The sequence below is a fragment of the Colobus angolensis genome, unplaced genomic scaffold (genome assembly GCF_000951035.1).
Source record: "Colobus angolensis palliatus isolate OR3802 unplaced genomic scaffold, Cang.pa_1.0 Scaffold37, whole genome shotgun sequence".
Taxonomy (NCBI): domain Eukaryota; kingdom Metazoa; phylum Chordata; class Mammalia; order Primates; family Cercopithecidae; genus Colobus; species Colobus angolensis.
The window spans coordinates 638,400-657,689 of NW_012117043.1; the positions used below are offsets into that span (position 1 = coordinate 638,400).

General features: G+C 41.4%; 1 protein-coding gene across 4 annotated transcripts in view; it reads left to right on the forward strand.

Annotated features, from left to right (window-relative positions):
• Window positions 1–19,290, forward strand: part of ACACA (acetyl-CoA carboxylase alpha) — a 360,465-nt gene that overhangs the window by 132,885 nt on the left and 208,290 nt on the right. The window contains exon 1 of one of the 4 annotated variants that reach the window (XM_011953629.1): window positions 10,991–11,953. The exons of the other annotated variants lie outside the window; for them this stretch is intronic. Coding sequence (XP_011809019.1) covers window positions 11,901–11,953 — 53 coding nt within the window. The 5' untranslated portion in view covers window positions 10,991–11,900. Of the gene's footprint in view, window positions 1–10,990; window positions 11,954–19,290 lie in introns of those variants that run through there. 4 annotated transcript variants of the gene reach the window in all.

Below are 19,290 nucleotides of genomic sequence, written 5' to 3' on the forward strand. Positions count from 1 at the left end.
CCTGACCTCGTGATCCGCCCATCTCGGCCTCCCAAAGTGCTGGGATTACAGACTTGAGCCACCGCGCCCGGCCGTCATCTCTCTTTCTCTCTCTCTTTCTCTCTCTTCTTTTCTTTTATCTTTTCTCTCTTCTGTCTTCTTTCTTCTCTTCTCTTCTTTCTTGCTCTGTTGCCCAGGCTACAGTGCAATGTTGTGATCTTGGCTCTCTGCAACCTCTGCCTCTGGGTTCAAGTGATTCTCCTGCTTCAGCCTCCCAGGTAGCTGGGATTACAGGCGCCCACCACCATGCCTGGCTAATTTTTTCTATTTTTGGTAGAGATGGGGTTTTACTATGTTGGCCAGGCTGGTCTTGTACTCCTGACCTCAGGTGATCCACCTGCCTCTGCCTCCCAAAGTGCTGGGATTACAGGTGTGAGCCACTGTACCCAGCCACATTTTCTATATATAAAATTCATCCCTTTGCTACTGCTTATATGCTGATGATTCCCAAATTTATAATATCCATCCCAGACCTATCCTCTGAGATCACTTGTTATGTTCACCTATTTATGTGGCATTTTCATTGGAATGTCCTATAGACATTAAACTCTTGATTTCCCCTACCTTCGTCATAAATTTGATCCTCCCCCAATCTTCTGCATCTCACTAAGTAGCACCTCCAGCCACTCTGTTCAAACCAAAAAACCTTGGAATTATACGGCAGTTCGGTTGATTCTATCTCCAGTATTGACCTCAGTACCTTCACTTGCCATCACCTTAGTCTAAGCCTTAGCACATCAACTCTTGCTTGGCATACTAGAATGATCACCTAACTAGATTTCCTGTCTGTATTATACTCTTGCCTCCTGATTTCTTGCTGCACATAGCGTAAGATACAAAATTCTTGTTTTTTCATTTTGAGACAAGGTCTTGCTCTGTCACCCAGGCTGGAGTAATGCAAACAGGGCTCACTGCAGCCTCAACCTTCTGGGCTCAAGCCTCAGACTCCCAAGTAGCTGGGTCAATAGGTGCATGCCACCATGCTTGGATAATTTTTAAATTTTTTTGTAGAGATGGGTTCTCACTATGTGGCCCAGGCTGGTCTCAAAGTCTTGGACTCAAGTGATCCTCTCGCCCCCACCTCCCAAAGTGCTGGGATTACAGGTGTAAGCCACCACACCCAGCCTAGATACAAAATTTTTAACTCAGTTCATGAGACCCTGAATGCTCTGACTTCTGTCAACTTCCATTTGCTGACAGGGCTTCAATCATATTGGCCTTTCAGTTCTTCTGAAAAGATAGTAGGCCAATATTTTTCCTATCTCAAGGCCACATGCACTGGTCCTTATGCCTAGAATTCACTTTCACTGTCTTTGATCACTTGAGGTCTTTATCCTTTAGGTTTCAGATCAAATATCATTCCCCAAAGAGGTTCTATTGTTACAGTGTTCCTTTTTTTCCCATTGCGATAGCATTTATCGTAATTTGTAATATTTTTAGTAGTATATTTATTTGATTGCTTGTCTCCATTATACTGTAACATGAGCGCAGAAACCATATATTTTGTTTATAGCTGTATACTCATGATTTTCTGTAGTATATAATAGTCACTCAGTAAATACTTGTTGAAGCCAGGCATCATGGCTCATGCCTATAATCCCAGAGCTTTGGGAGGCTAAAGCAGGAGGTTTGCTTGAGCCCAGGAATTCGGGACCAGCCTGGGCACCATAGAGAGACCCATGCTCTACAAAAAAAAAAAAAAAAATTTTAATAGCTGGGCACGGTGTTGCACGCCTGTATTCGTAGCTACTCAGAAGGCTGAGGCAAGAAGACTGTTTGAGCCCCAAAGAGTTTAAGGCTGCAGTGAACTATGATCGTGCTACTATACTCCAGCCTAGGCAGCAGAGCAAGACTGTCTCTTCAAAGTAAATAAAAACATAAAATAAATGCTTGTGAATAAATGGTAGAGGTGTAAAGATTGGGAGCAGTCACAAAAGTTAAGAGTAGTAGTTTTTATTTTTCCGTTTTCATTTTATTTTATTTTATTTGAGGGCAGTTGTGCAATCTTGGCTCACTGAAACCTCTGCCTCTCAGGTTCAAGCAATTCTTGTTCCTCAGCCTCCCGAGTAGCTGAGATTACAGGCATGCACCACTAAGCCAGCTAATTTTTGTATTCTTAGTAGAGGCAGGGTTTCACCATATTACCCAGGCTGATCTTAAACTCCTGACCTCAAATGATCTACCTGCCTTGGCCTCCCAACGTGCTGGGATTACAGGCATGAGTCACCACACCTGGCCAATAGTTTTAAAATTATACATATTATGTATTTGATTTCTGTAGTAGATTTAGGATTATTCAAATTTTCACGTCTTTCTGGGTGGAATGGAAAGTTACGAAATTTATCAATTTTTTTTCTAAAATTTCAAATTTATTGGCATAAAGTTTGTAATAATATGCTTGGTTTTCCTGCCTGTAGGATTTATAGTGATTCCCTCATCCTCATTCCTGATATTGACAATTAGCATTTTTGGCTGGGCGCGGTGGCTCAAGCCTGTAATCCTAGCACTTTGGGAGGCCGAGATGGGCGGATCACGAGGTCAGGAGATCGAGACCATCCTGGCTAACATGGTGAAACCCCGTCTCTACTAAAAAATACAAAAAACTAGCCGGGCGCGGTGGCGGGAGCCTGTAGTCCCAGCTGCTCGGGAGGCTGAGGCAGGAGAATCGCATGAACCCGGGAGGCGGAGCTTGCAGTGAGCTGAGATCCGGCCACTGCACTCCAGTCTGGGCGACAGAGCGAGACTCCGCCTCAAAAAAAAAGAAAAAAAAAAATTAGCATTTTTTCTTGTATTTTTATCAGTCTTAGTAGAAATTTATCAATTCAGTTGGCCTTTTCAAAGAACTAACTTCTGGCTTTGTTGGTATCCATCTCTTTATCTCTGTATTCACTCATAAATTTGTCTTATTATATTCCCCAGGCTTTGATGTAAATTCTCATTATCATTCAATTAAAATACTTTCTTAATTTCCTTGTGATTTTTTGACCCATAAATTGTTTAGAAATATATCAAGACACTTGTGGATTTTATTACCTTTGTTATTGATTTTTAGTGTAATCCATTGTGTTCAAAGCATATACTCTATGTGATTTCAGACCTTCGAAATTTATTGATACTTGATGGCTTAGTATATGGTCTATTTTGATAAAGTTTCATAAACGCTTGCAATGAATGTGTATGTTGCAGCTGTTGATTATAGGTTCTATGTATGTTCAGTTTTTCAATTGTGGTATTCTTCTGTATCTTTCATTTTTTTTTTTTTTACTTGTTATATCAGTTGCTGAAGAGGAAGATTAAAATATCCTACTATAAGGATCTTATGACTGGGCACAGTGGCTCACACCTATAATCCTACCACTTTGGGAGGCCAAGGTGGATGGATTACCTGAGCTCAGGAGTTTGAAGCCAGCTTGGGCAACATTGTGAAACCCCATCTCTACTAAAAATATAAAAAATTAGCCTGGCGTGGTGCCACACGCCTGTAGTCTCAGCTACTCGGGAGGCTGAGGCATGAGAATCACTTGAACCTAGGAGGCAGAGGTTTCAGAGAGCTGAGATTGCACTCCAACCTGAGTGACAGAGCAAGACTCTGTCTCAAAAACAAAACAAAACAAAACAATAAGAAAAAAGATATTCAACACAATAGAAATATGGGGAAAAGATTTCAACAGGCACTTCAAAAGAAGATACCAAATGTCAAGTAAGCATATGAAAAGGTGCTCAATGTTACTATTCATCAGGGATTTGCAAATTAAAAATACAATGAGTCAAACACATATCCCAACCAAAAAAGCTAACATTAAAAAACCAGCAATATCAAGTGTTAGCAAGGATGTAGAACACATTGACTCTCACACATCACTGGTAGGAATACAAATTGGAACAGCCACTTTAGAAAACTATTTAGCAGTATCATTTAAAGCTAAACATGCACATACCTCACTAGTAAGCAATTTCATTTTTTTGTATATTCCCAAAGGACATTAGTTCATTCATCCATCAAAAATCAACTATAAGAGCAAATATTGTCAAAATTCATAAACAACCCAAATGTCCACGAATAGTAGAATAGGTAAGTAAGTCATGGTATATCATATGATGGAATACCATACAGAAATGAAAATGAACAAACTACTTCTGTATCACAACATGGATGAATTTTTTTTCCCATAAACTCAACCAAGTGGTAAGCGTAGATAAATTTTATACACATAAGGCCAGGCATGGTGGCTCACACCTGTAATCCCAGCACTTTGGGAGGCTGAGGTGGGAAGATCATTTGAGGCCAGGAGTTTGACACCAGCCTAGCCAAAATGGTGAAACCCCATCTCTAGTAAAATTACAAAAAAATTAGCTGGGTGTGGTAGTGCGCACCTCTAATCCCAGCTACTTGGAAGGCTGAGGCAGGAGAATCCCTTGAACCCAGGAGGCGGAGGTTGCAGTGAGCCGAGAGTGTGCAGCTGCACTGCAGTCTGGGCGACAGAGCAAGACTCCATCGCAAAAAAAAAAAAAAAAAGATTTTATACACATAATATTGATCAAAAGAAGTCAGACATTAAAGTACATACATTATATAACACTATATATATGAAGTTCAAGAGTAAACAAGACTGATGAATGGTTATAAAAGGTCAGAGCAGTCTTTACCTTTAAGGGAGAATGTTGACTGGGAATGGACACAAGTGAACCTTCTGGGACTCTGGAAATATTCTGTATCTTAATGAGGTGATTGGTTATATGGCTATACATATATTAATTTTACATATATATGTTTTATACTTAAGATTTTTCCACTTCATTGTATGAAGTTTTGTCGGTCATTAAAAAGTCGATAAAACAGGGAGGACTTCCAGGTATAGCTGAATGAGGAGATTGGCAGATCTTCAACACAAAAACCAACTATAAAGATAGACAAAATGGACAAAATTAACCATTTTAACACTCGTGAAATCAACCAAAAGGCATACAATAATTTGAGAAAATATTATGGTTAAAAAACTGCTAAAATTCTGTGAAGCAGTAGGAGTTTGTGGTATTCTTGTCTGGGATTGTTCCTATCCCCCTTTCCCCAGCTGATTCGTCATGGAAGTTTTGCCAATGTGGGTAGACCATGAAGACCAGCTGCTTTGATGCTGCGGTTGAAGGGAATTTGCTCAGTTTGGGTGGTGGATGATGTCCATGCTTAATGGCATTGTTGGGAAAAGTGTCCACTTGGCAGTGGGTGAATGGCACAGGCCAGTGACTTTGCCAGACTGAGGCCTGTTTGTGGTTGGGACAAGCATATTTCAGGCTGAGACATGTATATGCACAGAAGAGACATGATAAGGCCCAACAGAAAGTCACAGCTAGGGCAAACTTGAAAAACCTGAACTTTGAATGCACTGCTCTGTATCCCCCATACTTCAGACGCATAAACAGAGGACAAAAGCCTTTCTAGCTTTAAGTATATGAGGATAAACTCTATCTAATCATTGGCTACACAGACATAGGGGTGACTCCTCAGAAGCCACATTTAAACATAAAACTAAGAAATAAAAAGAAAATGAGCTGAGACATCAGCGGCTGCACACTGTTGGGGAAGCAGAATTCACAGATTTAGCTCAGGCAAATGATTAAGAAAAGACAGAAACTGTAGTAACAACAACTTTCATGGGTGAAAGAAATCAGAATCCAAATTGTTCATATGTTCAGATGTTCAATTTGTAAATTGTTCATATGCTCAATTTGTTTTCTAATCCCATGACAGGTTATATTCAATTTTTAATTAAAAAGCATGAGACATGTAAAGATACAGGAAAATGTGATCCATATTTAGGAAAAAAGAAGTCAATAGAAATTATCTGCAAGTGTCCCTAGATACTGGATTTAACAAAGGTTTCAAAGTAGCGATTGTAAACGTGTCCAAAGAACTAAAGGGGCCGGGCGCGGTGGCTCAAGCCTATAATCCCAGCACTTTGGGAGGCCGAGACAGGCGGATCCCAAGGTCAGGAGATCGAGACCATCCTGGCTAACACATCCTGAAACCCCATCTCTACTAAAAATACAAAAAAGTAGCCGGGCAAGGTGGCGGGCACCTGTAGTCCCAGCTACTTGGGAGGCTGAGGCAGGAGAATGGCGTGAACCCGGGAGGCATAGATTGCAGTGATCTGAGATCCGGCCACTGCACTCCAGCCTGGGTGACAGAGCGAGACTCTGTCTCAAAAAAAAAAAAAAAATACAGAACTAAAGGAAAACATGTTTAAATAATTTTTTAAAATGTATTTATTTATTTATTTTTTATATTTTATAGGGACAGAGTCTTACCATGTTGCGCAGGCTGGTTTCGAACTCCTGGCCTCAAGTGACCTTCTTGCCTTGGCCTCCCAAATCTCTGGAATTACAGGTGTGAGCCACTGTGCCCCATCTTAAATACTATTTTCCTTTTTTTTGAGACAGAGTTTCACTCTTGTTGCCCAGGCTGGAGTGCAATGGTGCGATCTTGGTTCACTGCAACCTCTGCCTCCCGGGTTCAAGCGATTCTCCTGCCTCAGCCTCCCGATTAGCTGGTATAGCCATGCTCCACCATGCCCGGCTAATTTTATATTTTTAGTTGAGATCGGGTTTCTCCATGTTGGTCAGGCTGGTCTCGAACTCCTGACCTCAGGTGATTGCCCGCCTCTGCCTTCCAAACTGCTGAGATTATAGGTGTGAGCCACCGCGACTGGCCCCTTAAATACTGTTTTTTAAAGCATGATAACAATGAATCAATAAATAGAACTTCTTAGCTGAGTGCTGTGGCTCATGCTTTTAATCCCAGTGCTTTTGGGAGGCAAGCAGGGTGGATTTTCTTAGCCCAGGAATTTGAGACTCCATCTCTACAAAAATTTTTAAAAATTAGCTGAGCATAGTGGCACATGTCTGTGGACCCAGCTACTTGGGAGGCTGAGGCAGGAGGATCACTTGAGCATATTGAGTGTTTGCACCGCTGTATTCCAGGCTGGGCAACAGAGCAAGACTCTGTCTCAAAAAATTAAAAATAACATAAAATAAATAGAAATTCTCAGTAAGAAAAGAGAAATGATCTTTAAAAATAAGCAAATGAAACCAAAGAGGATATACCTATGGCAAATAAGCACATGAAAAGATGTTTTGTAACTAAGTTATTAGGTATTAGGAAAATGCAAATATTAATTAGTATTAGGAAAACGCAAATTAAAATAGCAATGAGATATCATTACACACTTATCAGAATGCCTAAAATAAGAAATAGACACAATATCAAAGGTTTGTGAGAATGCAGAAAAGTTGGATTCCTTGTACATTGGTGGTGGGAATGTAAAATGATACTGCCACTCTGGAAAATAATTTGACACTTTCTTTTTTTTTTTGAGATAGAGACTCGCTCCGTCGACCAGGCTGGAGTGCAGTAGCGCGATCTTGGCTCACTGCAACCTCTGCCTCCTGGGTTCAAGCAATTCTCCTGCCTCAGCCTCCCGAGTAGCTAGGATTAAAAGAACACCACCACGCCCAGCTCATTTTTTGTATTTTTATTAGAGATGGGGTTTCACCATGTTGGATAGGCTGGTCTGGAACTCTTGACCTCAAGTGATCCATCTGCCTTGGCCTCTGGGCTTGGGATTACAGGTGTGAGCCACCATACCTGGCTGATTTTATTTAATTTCTGTCAGCAGTGTTCCACAAGTTTTAGTGTACAAGTCTTATACCTTTTTTGCTCAATTTATTCCTATTTTATTCTTTCTGATGTTATCATGAACAGAATATTTTCTTAATTTCATTTTTGGATTGTTCATTTATAGCTAGCATATAGAAATATAATTAACTTTTCTATATAGGTCTTACATCCTATGATCTTGATAAACTCATTTAAAAATTTTTTGTTAACAACTTTACTGAGATACAATTCACATACCATACGTTTCACCCACTTAAAGGGTACAATTCAGTAGTTTTTAGTATATTCACATAGTTATGGAACCATCATCACAATAAATTTGAGGACATTTTAATTTCATTATATATGTCATTTTTTTTTTAAAGAGATGCGGTCTTGCTATGTTGCACAGGCTGAACTTAAACTCCTGGGCTCAAACAATCCTCCTGCCTCAGCAGGAGGTAACTGGGACTACAGGCACGTGCACCATGCATGGCAATTTTAGAACACTTTTATTACCCCCCAAAGGAACCCCAAACCCAATAGCAGTCACTCCTCATTTCTCCAATATGCTCCCCAATCCTAGCCAACCACTAACCTACTTTCTGTCTTTATAGATTTGCCTATTACAGACATTTCATATAAATGGAATGATATGTGGCCTTTTGTGACTGGCTTCCTTCATTTAGCATAATGTTTTCAATGCTGTAGCATGTATCAGTACCTCCTTTCTTTTTATGGTTGAATAATATTTCATTGTGTGGAGATACCATATTTTGTTTATATATCATCAGTTAATGGATATTGGGTTTTTTGTTTGTTTGTTTTGAGACAGAGTCTTGCTGTCGCCCAGGCTGGAGTGCAGTGTCGCGATCTTGACTCACTGCAGGCTCCGCCTCCCGGGTTCACGCCATTCTCCTGCCTCAGCCTCCTGAGTAGCTGGGATTACAGACGCCCGTCACTATGCCTGGCTAATTTTTTGTATTTTTAGTAGAGACGGGGTTTCACCATGTTAGCCAGGATGGTCTCTATCTCCTGACCTTGTGATCCGCCCGTCTTGGCCTCCCAAAGTGCTGGGATTATAGGCGTGAGCTACCGCACCCTGCCGGATATTGGGTTGTTTCTATTTTGTGGCTATTATTAATGTTGTTATGAACATTCATGTATACATTTTTATGTGGACGTATGATTTCCTTTCTCTTGGGTATACAATAAGGAGTGAAGCTGCCAGATCATATGGTTCATATGGTGAGAGTTTAGTTTATAAGAAAGTGTCGAATTAGCCAGGCCTGTAATCCTAGCACTTTGGGAGGCCAAGACAAGCGGATCACTTGAGATCAGAAGTTCGAGACTGGCCTGGCCAACATGGTGAAACCCCATCTCTACTAAAAATACAAAAATTACCTGGGCGTGGTGGCAGGCACCTGTAATACCAGTTACTCAGGAGGCTGAGGCAGGAGAATCTCTTGAACCCAGGAGGCAGAGGTTGTAGTGAGTGGAGATCGTGCCACTGCACTCCAGCCTGGGAGACAAGAGTGAGACTCCATCTCAAAAAAAAAGAGAGAGAAATTAAATAAAATCTAAATAAATGGAGAGGCAGTCCATGTTCATGGATTAGAAGACTCAGTATTGTCAAGACAGCAGTTCTTAAATTGATCTATAAATTCACGGTCCATATCACATTTCCAGCAGCCTCTCTTTTTCTTTCTAGAATTTGACAAGTTGATCCTAAAATGTACATGGAAACAAAGGACCTAGAATAGCTAAAACACTTTAAAAGGGAGGGTGAAGTTGGAGGTCTTCATACTACCTGATTTCAAAACCTACTATAAAGTCACAGTTATCAAGACCATGTGGCATTGCTTCAAGGCTAGGCATACAGGTCAGTGGATCAGAATTTAGAGTCCACAGAGAAACCTTTAACTATATGGCCACTTGATTTTTTGTCAGAGACACATCCTTGATCCAAAATTTCTCTGCTTGTAAGAGCCCCAACGTAAAACAGTCTCTCACAGTGTGTGCTGCAGTATAAACTCAGACTGCGTTGCAGTCAAGCTAGCGAATGCATCACTGTCTGCCGGGTAAACTGCTACGTCATCCTTGGTGTTTGGCATGTTACAATGCTGGGATCAGTGTGGGCTTCTAGTTGGATTTTGTGCCAGGTATGCGTCTACGTTGGACACTGTTCATGGTAGATTAAAATGGGGATGCTTTAAATTTGGAGAAATGAATGTGGCTTTTTATTTCTTGTATTCTAATATTAAAGAAAGATTGTGAGCAGCAGCATCCATAAAAGATGTAAAGATCTCTAGCTTTGCTTTTGGACCTGGGTATGCTGTGTTAGTGTTTGGTTGTTGTAGAAAGATCTCTTTGATGAAAGGAAGTGTAAACTCGATTACCAAGTGTGCCTCTTTAGTATATTTTTCTGATATAGTTGAGTGCAAAATAGTATGCCTTATTTTACATTTAGTGCCTTATTTGCATTTTTGAATGTTGAACTTGTATAACAAGTTTGTTTTGTAGACACTTAGGTGTGTGTAAAATTGAGCAGCTTCTCATCTGTGGCTACTGAACTGTCCTGAACAAAGGCTGCAGTGCTCTATTTTTGAGGCAGGTTATTCTGAAGAGTCATAAAGATAGAAGGGCTCCTCTGTGTCAGCATGGTTCTTTAAAGGGAAAGTAAACTGGACTAAGTTAATGAGCACTGGCACATTGTGGAAGGGATGATGCAAAGTACACAACAGAGAACAACCAGGACTTCCCTTTTTTTTATTATAGCTGGTTGTCATGTTGGGTGGCCTCATTGAGTTGCTTGCAAATTTGGGCAATCTGAGTCTTTACAACTTAAGTTGCCCGAATGTCCTTCAGATCAATGTTTGTTTGTTGTAATCATTTATCTTTTATCTGATTATTTAACTTCTATCTATGTTTCAGGTCATTTGTGTAGTTCTATTTTCAAAGGTTTTCCTGGAAGCTTAATATATTCTCAGCATGGTTGGCATCAGATTGTTAACTATTTCTATCCAGCATTTTGATGGGAATAAATTTTTTATGGTTCACGATTCAGGTTAGATTTGGTGTACAGGCCTGCGGACTTGCCTCAGGAAGTTGTCATTCTATAGATTCTAAGCCTTTAGGGTCTTTTGCCATTGATTTTTCTCCTAATACACAGAATATCATGAGCATCTACTTAAGTAAAAGCTAAAAACAGGAAGATATTATAATATAACATTCAGCTAGTGTTTATTTCTTTCAGAGATCTGTGGCAAATTTGCTTTCATAGTAATATATGTGTCTTAGTAAGTAGTCTTTCTAGGCAGGATTTTTTCTTCCCTGCTTAAGGGGGTTAGACCTCCAAAATATTTGTCAGGGTCCCTTTTCCTTTTAAGGATTTAACCCACATCTTTTCTATATCCCTTTTGTACCAGCTCCATTCTTATTCTCAAGCTTTGATGCATAAAACCTTAGTTTAGGTGTCTGTATGTACCACTACTCTGGCCTGAAAATTAGAATCATGGCTCACACTTGATTCTAGTAGTGGCGTGTTTCCTTTCTACTTGATTTGTTTCCCAGCTGACCTGCTTTTCCCCACCGTGCAGTCTGTTAATTGGTATTATTTGCTTTGATTGGATCTCAGAAATTACCTCTTTAGACCAAGCTGTCCTTCTCCATCTGGATTTCATGTGCCCATTATTTTCTTGGCTTAATTGTCCTTGTGAACTTCATCTTTTGGCCCTGGGCTTTCCCTGTCATGTGCTCCCGGCAGCCAGGAGAGGCAGTGGAGCTTTTCTCCATTGACTGTCAGAAGAAAGTGACTGTTGTCGAAACATGTTTGCTGCAACTGAAGGAGAGCTGCTAAGATCTATTTTCCAGTTACACAAGCTTTTAATATTTCTCCCTGGCTCCTCTCAGTTCCCTTGGGAAATCAATTAAATTCTGTGTATAAGCTAAGCCTGTGGAGGAGAGAAGATGCATAAAGGAAGAAAGGTGGGGAAAGAAGGAAATTGGGAACAAATTAGACAAAAAGACTATAGTTTGAGGCCATCAGGAGTATTCTAGTCTGACTGAACCCAGGCCAAGAAGTAGGCAGAAGGCACAGCATCTCTTGTCCTCCTGGGTTTTAAGCAGCTACAACAGAAGGAGGAACTGCGGCTTGTGTTTACAAGGCCGAAATCTGAAGAAAAAGCTTCCATTCCTTTGCCATCTTGATATGGAGGGTTCTCCAGAGGAAAATAAGGAAATGAGATATTACATGCTTCAAAGGTAAGTGTTAGGCTACCACATTTGGGTAATATATGTATCTTTAAAAAAACAGTAAAGTACTGACAGCTAAGCCCTGAAATTTATTTGATCATTTTTTTTCTATCTTTAAAAAATGAAGGCTTTTTTTTTTAAGAAAATGAATAAAAATGGGCATATTGGCTCCTGAATTTCTAAACCTTTATTTTACATTGAGAATTTGAATAAAAGATCCCTGAGCCCATGTGTGATATTATAGCTACGTTGAAAACAAGCACCCCATGCAGACCTTGCTGTGCTATTATTTCCTGAAGGGAACCTCAGATGTATCAAATTTACTCCCTGGATTTGGCTAGTATTTCCAGTAAAGTCTCTTCAACTGCTGGAAAGGAAGGATATTGTATAGTTTTGCAGAAAACTTTTTTAGAATGTGTATCTGGGGCTAGGAAAGGTGCCTGCTGTAATTTTTCTGGCATGTAGTCAGACAGAGTTGTTCAGGATGCCGAACTCCTTCACTTTGGGACCTTTCTTCTTGCCGTTAGAATTCAGGCTGAAGAGGAAATGAGCCAGGCCTTCTTGGGCCTTCTTCAGGCCTCTTGCAGGTCTGCACCTCCCTGCAGAGAATTGACATAAAAGACTTGAATGATTTGCTTGTGCAGTGCTTGTACAGTGATGCAGTCATAGCTCACAGTAGCCTTGAACTCCTGGGCTCAAGTGATCTTCCCACCTCAGCCTCCTGGGGTAGCTGGGACTACAGGCATGCACCACCATGCCTGGCTAATTTTTTTTTTCTTTTTTTTTGTAAAGATGGGATCTCATTGTGTTGCCCAGGCTGGTCTCAAACTCCTATACTCAAGCAGTTCTCCCACTTTGGCCTCCAGAAGTGTTGGTATTATAGTCATGAGCCACTGTACCTGGCCTCCCTCTGTTATCTTCTTTGTTTGCTTGTTTTTATAAAGTAAGAGTTTTTATTTTGAAGAAAATTACTGAGAGTTAAACTAAACTTAGGCAAAAACAGAAAATAAACAAAAAACACTGAGTTGGCAAAATCTGTCTTTACATCCTTTCCTTTCCCCCAACTGGCTCTGTAATTGCCCCTTTTTCTTTCTTTTTTTTTTTTTTTGAGACGGAGTCTTGCTCTGCAACCCAGGCTGGAGTGCAGTGGCCGGATCTCAGCTCACTACAAGCTCCGCCTCCCGGGTTTACGCCATTCTCCTGCCTCAGCCTCCCCAGTAGCTGGGACTACAGGCGCCCGCCTTGTCGCCCGGCTAGTTTTTTGTATTTTTAAGTAGAGACGGGGTTTCACCATGTTAGCCAGGATGGTCTTGATCTCCTGACCTCGTGATCCGCCCGTCTCGGCCTCCCAAAGTGCTGGGATTACAGGCTTGAGCCACCGCGCCCGGCCCGCCCCTTTTTCTTTTTTACCACTTCTTTTACCCTTTGAGGGAATAACTAAGCAAAACTTCCACTGAGAGGCAAAGAGGTAAAAAAGTAACTACAGTGTAGCTGGGTGTAGTGGCATGAGCCTGTAGTACCAGCCACTCTGCAGGCTGAGGCCAGAGGATTGCTTGAGCCCAGGAGTTTGAGGTTGCAGGGAGATATATTCCTGCCACTGCACTGCAGCCTGGTCAACAGTGAGAATCCATCTCTAAAATTTGCTTTTTTAAAGTAACTGAGATATTATATATTATATATAATCTATGTTGTGTAAATATATATAATCAAAAATTTTATGTATATACATGTATAAATATAGATTTCAAAAATGTATATATAGGCTAGACATGGTAGTGGCTCATGCCTGTAATCCCATTACTTTGCAAGGCCAAGGCGGGTGGATCACTTGAGGTCACAAGTTCAAGACCAGCCTGGCCAACATGGTGAAACCCCGTCTCTACTGAAACTACAAAAATTAGCTGGGCATGGTGGCAGGCGCCTGTAGTCTCATCTACTTGGGAGGCCGAGGCAGGAGAATTGCTTGATTCGCAGTGAGCAGAGATCACGCCATCACACTCCAGTGTGGGCAACAAGAGCGAAACTCCGTCTCAGAAAAAAAAAAGTATATATACATGTATATCTATACACACACACATATATACATACATATACACACACATGCACGTGTGTGTGGTTGTTGTGGTTTTTTTTTTCCCTTTTGAGACGGAGTTTCACTTTTGTTGCCCAGGTTGGAGTGTGATGGCACGATCTTGGCTCACCGCAACCTCTGCCCAGGTTCAAGCGATTCTCCTGCCTTAGCCTCCTGAGTAGCTGGGATTACAGGCATGCACCATCATGCCCTGCTAATTTTGTATTTTTCGTAGAGACGGGCTTTCTCCACGTTGGTCAGGCTGGTCTCGAACTCCCGACCTCAGGTGATCCGCCTGCCTCGGCCTCTCTAAGTGCTGGGATTACAGGTGTGAGCCACTGTGCCCAGCCTTAAATGTGTTTTATATATAACATTGTTTTTATATAAAACCTCATGCCTATACATATAGAAATAAAACGTGCATATATATAAGTATATATTAATATATAGTGTCTGAATGTGTCTTTGCCGAAATTTATATGTTGAGGCTGGGCGTGGTTGCTCACGTCTGTAATCTCAGCACTTTGGGAGGCCAAGGCGGGCAGATCACCTGAGGCCAGGAGTTCAAGACCAGCCTGGGCAACATGGCGAAACTCCATCTCTACTAAAAATACAAAAAGTAGCCAGGTGTGGTGGGGGGATCCTGTAATCCCGGCTACTCGGGTGGATGAGGCATGAGAATTGCTTGAACCTGGGAGATGGAGGTTGTACTGAGCTGAGATCTTGCTACTGCTCTCCAGCCTGGGCTGCAGAGAGAGACTCTGCCTCACACACACAAAAAATGTATATGTTGAAATCTAATTACCACTATGTCAAGAAGTGGGGCCTTTGGGAGTTGAGTAGATCATGGGGCAGAGCTCATGAATGGGATTAGCGCCCTTGTAAAATAGGCTCCAAAGATCTGCCTTGTCCCTTCCACTCTGTGAGGACACAGTGAGAGTCACGCAAGTGAGTAGGACCTGGAGGCAGGCAACCCAAGAACTTCCTAGAACTAAATCAAATGGAAACAAACACTTCAGCTATGACAGGAAACATCCTCTTCATTTACATAGGATGTACACTGAATAAATGACTTTGTAACTTCATCATCTTCATTTACACAGGGTGTACACCAAGTAACAATGGAAATCTCTAGAGGGTATATAAACCCCAGAAAATTCTGTAACCAGACCTTTGAGCTGCTTGCTTGGGCCAGCTCCCAACCTGTAGAGTGTGCTTTCATTTTCCTTTTTCCTTTTTGTTTTTGTAAATTTCAATTGTTTGATTTTGTGAAATGGAGTCTCACTCTGTAGCCCGGGCTGGAGTGCAGTGGTGCGATCTTGACTCCCTGAAACCTCTGCCTCCTGGGTTCAAGCAATTCTCATGCCTCAGCCTCCTGAGTAGCTGGGATTACAGGCATCTATCACCGCTGGTGGCTGGCTAATTTTTTTTTTTTTTTTTTTTTTGAGACAAAGTCTTGCTCTTTCTCGCCCAGGCTGGAGTGCAGTGGTGTGATCTCGGCTCACTGCAAGCTTCACCTCCCGGGTTCTGCCATTCTCCTGCCTCAGCCTCCTGAGTAGCTGGGACTATAGGCACCCGCCACCATGCCCTGCTAATTTTTGTATTTTTTAGTAGAGATGGGGTTTCACCGTGTTAGCCAGGGTGGTCTCGATCTCCTGACCTTGGGATCCGCCCGCCTCAGCGTCCCAAAGTATCGGGATTACAGGCATGGGCCACACGTGTGTGGTCTAATTTTTGTATTTTTATTAGAGATGACGTTTGACCATGTTGGCTAGGCTGGTCTCGAACTCCTGACCTCATGTTATCCCCCCACCTCTACCTCCCAAAGTGCTGGGATTACAGGCGTGAGCCACTGAGCCTGGCCGTGTGCTTTCATTTTCAGTAAGTCTCTACTTTTGTTGCTTTTTTCTTTCCCTGCTTTGTGCATTTTGTTCAATTCTTTGTTCAAAACGTCAAGAACTTGTACACCCTCTACCGATAACATAATTTGGCAAGCCAGCCAGGAGGTAATCCCAAAGTTTGGGGTTTATTTTTCTCCTTTGTTTTTCCTGCTCCCCACAGGGGAATCTCTCTCTCTCTCTCTCTCTCTTTTCCTTTCCAACTTGGGACCCTTGGTGGGCAGCACCTAAACACAGAGGCAACTGCAGGTTTCTGGCTGGGGCCACTCTGAAGGACTCCTTTCTGTCTTTTCCAGTTGTGGTCCCTGATCCCTATGTGTGGCAAAGCTTGGGGCAGGCTGGCATTTGTTTCAGGTGACTTAAACCTTGTTTTCTCATGCTAAATTCTTCCCTTCCCCTACTCTACTGGCTAAGGACAAAAGAAACCCACCCAGCCTCCAGTTCCTATCGTTACAGTTCATGGCTATCACTCTAGTGGAACAGGAAGCATGGGAAAGTGTGGCCTTATCAAATTATAAGGATGCCAGAAGTTGAGGCCTTCATCCAGGGACAAAAGGAAACCTCTTAGTAAGCCATCACCTCTGAAGGGAAAACATGCTAAGCGGCACCAGTGCCCACCTAAGGTCAGAGACGTCTGAAACTCTAAGACTGGACCCCAAAGGAGGATGGCCCAGGGATCCTCCAGACCTCAACTTCTCCAAGGGGGACACCCTCGGCAGAGTTCTGAGGTCTAGTATTAAACCCTCAGAATTTTCTCTAACAGTTGCAATACTGTTTGGCCCCAATATTGTTTGGAATCTGGAGCTTGCTGTTGAATAGGAAAGTGGGATGGAGTTGCATGTATCAAACTGCCGTCGAAAATGCTTTATCTGAAATTTTGGTTCACAGCCTTCATTGGATTACCTATTGGGGCAAACAAAGTAAAACCCCCCAAGCTTGTACTGCTATCTCATGGCTTAAGATTCCAAGTTAAAAGCTATTGAATCTTCGTTTGTGTGCGTCTATACATGTCTAGATTTTTTATTTGTGTGCACACTTATTGTTACATGTTGCGTCTACCAAATTGGTTTATAAATAAAAGAACACTTATAAATTAAATAAGTCTAAGCAATTTTCAAGTTCACGTGACTTAAGTATAACTTTACTAAACAAGCTGGCTTTAAAATTATTAGTAAAATAAAACTAGAAATGCCTTCAGAATTGTCAGAATACATTTTTGTCTCGATTTTATATTTGTCTCTGCTAAATATTTTGAGATGTCAATGTTTGGCATAGAAGATTATAAAGCTACTAACTCAGCCCAAACAAAATGATATTGGTTTTTGTGCCTTTTTTTTTTTCAACAAATGAGAGTAACTTAATGTTGTTAGCTAAGTCTTCTGAGTTATTGGCAAAAAAAAAAAAAACCAATGTATTTAACTTTAAGGCTGTTACTTAGGTTTAGGTGAGCACCTTATGTTCACTGGCTATTAAAAACATGGTTAGCAAGGAAATAACTAACTTTAAATGATAGTGTCTGATATCTCCGTTTACAGAAGTTATCTAAATAAACTGTTAAACCTGAAAGAATTGAGTACAGTGAATGGGATAAATGTTTTAGGTAAACTTTTTGTGTAAATTAAAATCTTGGCCAGGCATGGTGGCTCATGCCTATAATCCCAGTACTTTGGGAGGCCAAGGCAGGTGGATCACCTGAGGTCAGGAGTTCGAGAGCAGCCCGGCCAATGTGCCGAAACCCCATCTGTACTGAAAATACAAAAATTAGTTGGGCATGGTGGTGTGTACCTGTAATCCCAGCTACTGGGGGGCTGAGGCGGGAGAATTGCTTGAACCTGGGAAGAGGAGGTTACAGTGAGTTGGGATTACGCCACTGCACTCCAGCCTGGGTGACAGAGCAAGACTCTTGTCTCAAAAAGAAGTCTTAAAATTATTTTTGATGCTCATTGAATATCTGGGTCAGTTCCAATTAAGAAAGGGTTGTGAGATGGGGAAATATGTTTCTAAAAATTGTGGAATTGTTCTTATCTATAATGCTTTTATCTGATGGTTCAGGATTTCTTGCTTTTTAGGGTTTCACTAAAGTTTTAGGTTACTAAGGATAAGAATTCTAGTTAACGCATGATTCTGTATATGAAATGTGCCAGAAAGTGTTGTGTGATTAGTGAGAAAAAATAATTATGTCCAATTCAGAAGTTATCTAAAAGTTAGTTCAAATTACAGATTTGAAAAGGTTGTTTATGAAACAATGTAGTAAGGAACCGGTAGGGAGGGGGAGAAAGACATGGAAAAGTTTAGATACTAAAATATATTCCTTAAAACCTGATAGAGAACTGGAGAAATTTGGCTAATTAACATTTTCATAGTTAAAGTTCTTAGTCTTGATTAAAGTAAAAATAAGTATTATAAAAAAAATTTGTTGGCAGTTTGCCACTTTTTTTAATATACAGTTAAGCATGAAGCAGGATTTAGTGTGGAGCCAAATTTCACATATGTGCTTTCATTGCTTCACACCATGTTTCCTGTTTTGCATGGATAGTGCCGGCACTGGAGTACTTATTGGTCATTTGCCTAGAGTCAATTTCTTTTTTTTTTTTTTTAAAACAGTTCTTTAAAAGCCAGCTTTATTGAGGAATAATTTACAGCCAAATGTACGTGTTTTATGTGCACAGTTAAATGACTTTTTTTTTTTTTTTTTTTTTTTTTGAGATGGAGTCTAACTCTGTCGCCCAGGCTGGAGTGTAGTGGCGTGATCTCGGCTCACTGCAACCTCCGCCTCCCCGGTTCAAGCGATTCTCCTGCTCAGCCTCCCGAGTAGCTGGGATTATAGGTGCATGCCACCGCGCCCGGCTAATTTTTGTAATTTTAGTAGAGACGGGATTTCACCATATTGGTCAGGCTGGTCTCAAACTCCTGACCTCAAGTGATCCACCTGCCTCGGCCTCCCAAAGTGCTGGGATTACAGGCGGGAGTCACCGCACTTGGCAGTTAAATGAGTATTTTCAAAAGTCAGGTTTGTTGAGGTATAATTTACATACAGTAAAGTTTACCCTTTTTTTTGGTGCCAGGGGAGGGCAGGATCTCACTCTGTCACCCAGGCTGGAGTTCAGTGGCGTGATCATAGCTTACTGCAGCCTAGTCTTCCTGGCTCAAGTGATTCTCCCACCTCAGCCTCCCAAGTAGCTGGGACTATAGGTGTGTGCCACCAAGGCCTGCTAATTTTTTTGATTTTTTTTTGTGTAGATGAGCTCTTTCTATGTTGCCCAGGCTCGTCTTGAAATCCTGGGCTCAAGCAATCCTTCTGCCTTGCCCTCCCAAAGTGCTGGGTTTACACGTGTGAACCACTGTACCAGGCCAAGTTCACCTTTTAAAATTATGTA